Source organism: Rhinoderma darwinii, unplaced genomic scaffold (assembly GCF_050947455.1).
Source record: "Rhinoderma darwinii isolate aRhiDar2 unplaced genomic scaffold, aRhiDar2.hap1 Scaffold_3313, whole genome shotgun sequence".
In the NCBI taxonomy this organism is placed as follows: domain Eukaryota; kingdom Metazoa; phylum Chordata; class Amphibia; order Anura; family Rhinodermatidae; genus Rhinoderma; species Rhinoderma darwinii.
This window is the reverse complement of record NW_027463397.1, coordinates 144881-150880: the sequence shown is the minus strand read 5'-3', so window position 1 is coordinate 150880 and position 6000 is coordinate 144881. Positions and strand designations below refer to the sequence as shown.

Sequence of the window (6000 nt, the reverse complement as noted above, 5' to 3'; positions counted from 1 at the left end):
AACAGACTTTGTGTTTCAATTCCTCACCATTTCCAGGATTTCTGCTTACTGTCGGTGAATGGAAATGCATTTGTTTCCATCGATAAGCTGAAAACCTGTTCCTGATCTAGTCCTTGTGACACAGCTGATAGTTTGTTACAATTACATCCACTCTACATAATCGTCTGTGAGCTAAACACAGGTAGAGCTATCAGCCTGGCGTGCAGGATGGGAGAGATTTGTGCAGGTTTTCAGCCTCAGAATGTAAGAGTTTCCAGTCACTGACAACAAACAAAGATTTTGAAAATGTTGAGGAATTACGTTGCAGAATGTTTCATTATACAATAATTAGGCTTTATTTACAGAAGACTGGACCAGCCCTTTAACAAATCTTTACCTGGGACGATCATCCCACAGATCCTGCACAGACCAATATAGATCATATACGTGTAAACGCGGCATGAGCGACATTTGGCGCCGTCATCGTCACTCACTGGTACAGTCCTCTACGTATAGGACAGGACTGACTCTTGTGCTTGTGTCACTTTCTGTTGTTTTTGAATATTTTTCCGTTTCTTTGATTTTTTTTCGTACCATTTTTCAGTATTTTGTTCCTTTTTTCTCTGCTCTCTTTTCATTTCTGTTCGTTCTTTTCATTGGAGGGACTGAGCCACCCAGCGGCAGGAATTCCCCACTCCCCCTTCGGCCAGACAGCCGCCCTCTAACGCCAACATACTCTCAGGTCCCTAAACATTTCCATCTTCCAGGTAGGAGCTGGTGCTGTCTATGTCTCCGTGTCCTGTCCAACTGTAGATCTGTAGGAACATGACCGGTTGTCTCCATTGTCTTGTCTGCTAGTGGGGGAGGGGACTCATCGCTGTGTCTTGGAAGTGTCCGTTCTCCACCCAGTTCTCAGATTGGGAGGGACTCGGTAATGGGTTAAATCTAGTATTCTGCAAAAACTCTATTCAAGTTCTGAAATTATTCACTGGATATCTGATGATGCCTTAAAGGCGATGTCCTCTTCTAATCATATAGACAGAATAGTGAGTGCAGCTCTGGAGTATAATACAGGATGTAACTCAGGATCAGTACAGGATATGTAATGTATGTATGTACACAGTGACTCTACCAGCAGAATAGTGAGTGCAGCTCTGGAGTATAATACAGGATGTAACTCAGGATCAGTACAGGATAAGTAATGTATGTACACAGTGACTCCACCAGCAGAATAGTGAGTACAGCTCTGGAGTATAATACAGGATATAACTCAGGATCAGTACAGGATAAGTAATGTAATGTATGTACACAGTGATTACACCAGCAGAATAGTGAGTGCAGCTCTGGAGTATAATACTGGATGTAACTCAGGATCAGTACAGGATAAGTAATGTAATGTATGTATGTACACAGTGACTCCACCAGCAGAATAGTGAGTGCAGCTCTGGAGTATAATACAGGATATAACTCAGGATCAGTACAGGATAAGTAATGTAATGTATGTACACAGTGACTCCACCAGCAGAATAGTGAGTGCAGCTCTGGAGTATAATACAGGATGTAACTCAGGATCAGTACAGGATAAGTAATGTAATGTATGTACACAGTGACTCCACCAGCAGAATATTGAGTGCAGCTCTGGAGTATAATACAGGATGTAACTCAGGACCAGCACAGGATAAGTAATGTAATGTATATACACAGTGACTCCACCAGCAGAATAGTGAGTGCAGCTCTGGAGTATAATACAGGGTGTAACTCAGGATCAGTACAGGAGAAGTAATGTATGTACACAGTGACTCCACCAGCAGAATAGTGAGTGCAGCTCTGGAGTATAATACAGGATGTAACTCAGGACCAGCACAGGATAAGTAATGTAATGTATGTATACAGTGACTCCACCAGCAGAATAGTGAGTGCAGCTCTGGAGTATAATACAGGATGTAACTCAGGATCAGTACAGGATAAGTAATGTAATGTATGTACACAGTGACTCCACCAGCAGAATAGTGAGTGCAGCTCTGGAGTATAATACAGGATATAACCCAGGATCAGTACAGGATAAGTAATGTAATGTATGTACACAGTGACTCCACCAGCAGAATAGTGAGTGCAGCTCTGGAGTATAATACAGGATATAACCCAGGATCAGTACAGGATAAGTAATGTATGTATGTACACAGTGACTCCACGAGCAGAATAGTGAGTGCAGCTCTGGAGTATAATACAGGATATAACTCAGGATCAGTACAGGATAAGTAATGTAATGTATGTACACAGTGACTCCACCAGCAGAATAGTGAGTGCAGCTCTGGAGTATAATACAGGATGTAACTCGGTATCTGTACAGGATAAGTAATGTAATGTATGTACACAGTGACTCCACGAGCAGAATAGTGAGTGCAGCTCTGGAGTATAATACAGGATATAACTCAGGATCAGTATAGGATAAGTAATGTAATGTATGTACACAGTGACTCCACCAGCAGAATAGTGAGTGCAGCTCTGGAGTATAATACAGGATATAACCCAGGATCAGTACAGGATAAGTAATGTAATGTATGTACACAGTGACTCCACCAGCAGAATAGTGAGTGCAGCTCTGGAGTATAATACAGGATATAACTCAGGATCAGTACAGGATATGTAATGTAATGTATGTACACAGTGACTCCACCAGCAGAATAGTGAGTGTAGCTCTGGAGTATAATACAGGATGTAACTCAGGATCAGTACAGGATAAGTAATGTCATGTATGTACACAGTGACTCCACCAGCAGAATAGTGAGTGCAGCTCTGGAGTATAATACAGGATATAACTCAGGATCAGTACAGGATAAGTAATGTAATGATTAATTCTGTAATTAACCAGTAATATGATGATTAGAGGTGGACAGACCCTTTAGCTAAAGCATCGTTTTGCAATTGCAGATTTATTTGAGATTGATGAATAATTTTTTACATTTTTTGCTTTACTCATCATGTTCTGATCCAGCGTTAGATCATGTCTTCTACGCCAGTGATATCCAGAGCTGCGATCAAAATACTTCAGAACTTTTCCAACAGAAACACGCCTTACAGCTTAGCTGAGATATTATAACTAGTTGCACTCTGCTTGATACTTGTGTATTTCTTTTTTGTATCTTGTGCTGCTGTACTCTACATTTCTCACAATACGCCGCAGTTGAGCATGCTATACATGCAGGGTTATCAGTATCGTATGAGGCCCAGCAACCTGAGCATTAACAGCCAGCAGAATAGTGAATGCAGCTCTCGATGTGACTGGAGTGTAAGATATGAGATAACATAAGATCAGTGAACGATAATGAAAGCACAGTTGTTACTCAGGACTCTGTACTACGAGAATAATAGTCATGGAGCCAGGGGCAGACACTGATAGCAGAGAGCCCCCTGTACATACACACCACGCACACATAGGACGCACGCCGCATAGACGCCACTCACATATAGGAGACATGGCGCACACACCACGCACACATAGGACACATCGCACACACACCACTCACACATAGGACGCACGCCGCATAGACGCCACTCACATATAGGACGCACGCTGCATAGACGCCACTCACACATAGGACACATCACGCACACACCACTCAGACATAGGAGACATCGCGCATATACACCACGCACACATAGGACACATCGCGCATACACACCACGCATACATAGGCCACATCGCGCATACACACCACGCACACATAGGACACGTCGCGCATACACACCACGCACACATCGCGCATACACACCACGCACACATAGGACACATCACGCATACACACCACACACACATAGGACACATCGCGCATACACACCACGCACACATAGGACACATAGCGCATACACACCACGCACACATAGGACACATAGCGCATACACACCACGTACACATAGGACACGTCGCGCATACACACCACGCACACATAGGACACGTCGCGCATACACACCACGCACACATAGGACACATCGCGCATACACACCACGCACACATAGGACACATCGCGCATACACACCACGCACACATAGGACACATCGCGCATACACACCACGCACACATAGGACACATCGTGCATACACTCCACTCACACATAGGACACCTGTGAGCCCTGCCTGGGAACGTCCTCAAAATGAGCAGAAATGCCTTTTTAATGCAAATCTACATAAATCCCACCCTGTTGTCCAGTTCATTTATTTGTTCGTTTCATGGAAAATGTGACTGTTGGCAAATATGGGTTATAGGAGGATTCCAATAAAAATATTATGTCAGGGAGTCTTTATTGGTGTTTATCATCGGCAGGGGAGTACTTGGGGGAAGGATCCCTAGTACCTGAGACCCCCTTTTAGCCATTTATTAGAAGTTAAATGATAACTTTCTGCTGCCACTAGGGGGAGCTCACTATATACCTCTTTATTATAAAGGACAATGGGAGCTGTATGAATCACTGTAGTGTGAGCTCCCCCTAGTGGTGACTGCAGACAGACCGATTTTATCATGTAACTCTATGGGAGCTGTATATATCTGTATGTAGTGAGCTCCCCCTAGTGGTGGCTGCAGGCAGCACAATGTTATCATGTAACTCTATGAAACTGTATATATCTGTATGTAGTGAGCTCCCCCTAGTGGTGGGTGCAGGCAGATACATTTTATCATGTAACTCTATGACTGTTTAAAGAGAAGCAGGGGATTTGGAGCTCTGACTAATCTCTGTAAACTAGCCTAGATCAGCTCAAGCCTTCATTTTATTTGCTCATGAAGCGTCTTGCAGACAAGTTCCTAATTTTAACCCCATGGTTATAATTAATCACATGAAGTCTATTAAATTCCTTAAGAGTCACTGTCACCACATTATAAGTGTCCTGTCTCCTATATAATGTGATCGGCGCTGTAATGTAGGTGACAGTAATGCTTTTTATTTAATAAAACTATCTATTTTCACCACTTTATTAGCGATTTTAGATTTATGCTAATGAGTTGCTTAATGCCCAAGTGGGCGTATTTTTACTTCAGACCAAGTGGGCGTTGTACAGAGGAGTGTATGACGCTGACCAATCAGTGACCAATCAGCGTCATGCACTCCTCCATTCATTTAGGCAGCGCAGAGGAATCTCGTTGTAATCTGTCATTTACCGCGTAATCTCGCGAGATCACGCTTCCTCGGCTGTAACTACCACAGACAGAGTAACGAAGTGCAGAGATTGTGAATAGACATCCCGTGGAATGTCTATTCACTGTCTAAACACTTCAGTATTGTTAATGTGTTAGTATAAGACAGCACATAAGGATCTAGCAGGATTCCTATGCGCTGCCTAAATGAATGGAGAGGAGTGCATGATGCTGATTGGTCAGCGTCATACACTCCCTGTACAACGCCCACTTGGTCTAAAGTAAAAACACGCCCACTTGGGCATTAAGCAACTCATTAGCATAAATCTAAAATCGCTAATAAAGTGATGAAAACAGATCGTTTTTTTTAAATAAAAAGCATTAATGTCACCTACATTATAGTGCCGATCTCCTTATGTAGGAGACAGGACACTTATAATGTGGTGACAGAGACTCTTTAAGCTTGAACTTTAGCTCTTAAAGAGATATAACGACCCGTCAATATGGGTTCCGTTAGTATGAAGCCCTATCAAAGCTGAACTGTAGGGGGCAATCAAAATTTGTAATGATCTGGAGGGCTGATCAGGAATCCGATAAAGACGGGCCTTGTTCTGTAGGGACCGGACAGGAGTCAGGGCTGCAGGAATTGTGTCATGTTATCTATCTTTCCTCTGCTGAGTGGCTATGACGTTCCTTGAGGGAGGGGCTTATGTAACAGCTCCTTTTTAGCCCCTTGATGCGCTCCCCAGGAGGTTTAGTGGCTCTTCTAGCTCAACATTATTTGGGTGTCTGTAGGAGGTGACAGTGTAAAAAAGCCTGAGCTGGTGACCGGATCCCTTTATAATTTGAGCATCCCGGGCAGCTCTCAGAAATTGGGTAATCAGTTGGATTTA

General features: G+C 43.2%; 1 protein-coding gene across 1 annotated transcript in view; it reads left to right on the top strand.

The window, feature by feature from the left end:
- Positions 1-583: 583 nt before the first annotated feature.
- LOC142704377 (actin-binding LIM protein 1-like) overlaps positions 584-6000 on the top strand; it is a gene marked incomplete at its 5' end in the record, with an annotated part of 38898 nt that continues 33481 nt past the window's right edge. The window contains one exon of the mRNA XM_075848279.1: positions 584-746. Within this exon, the coding sequence (XP_075704394.1) occupies positions 584-746 (163 nt within the window). The remainder of the gene's footprint in view (positions 747-6000) is intronic.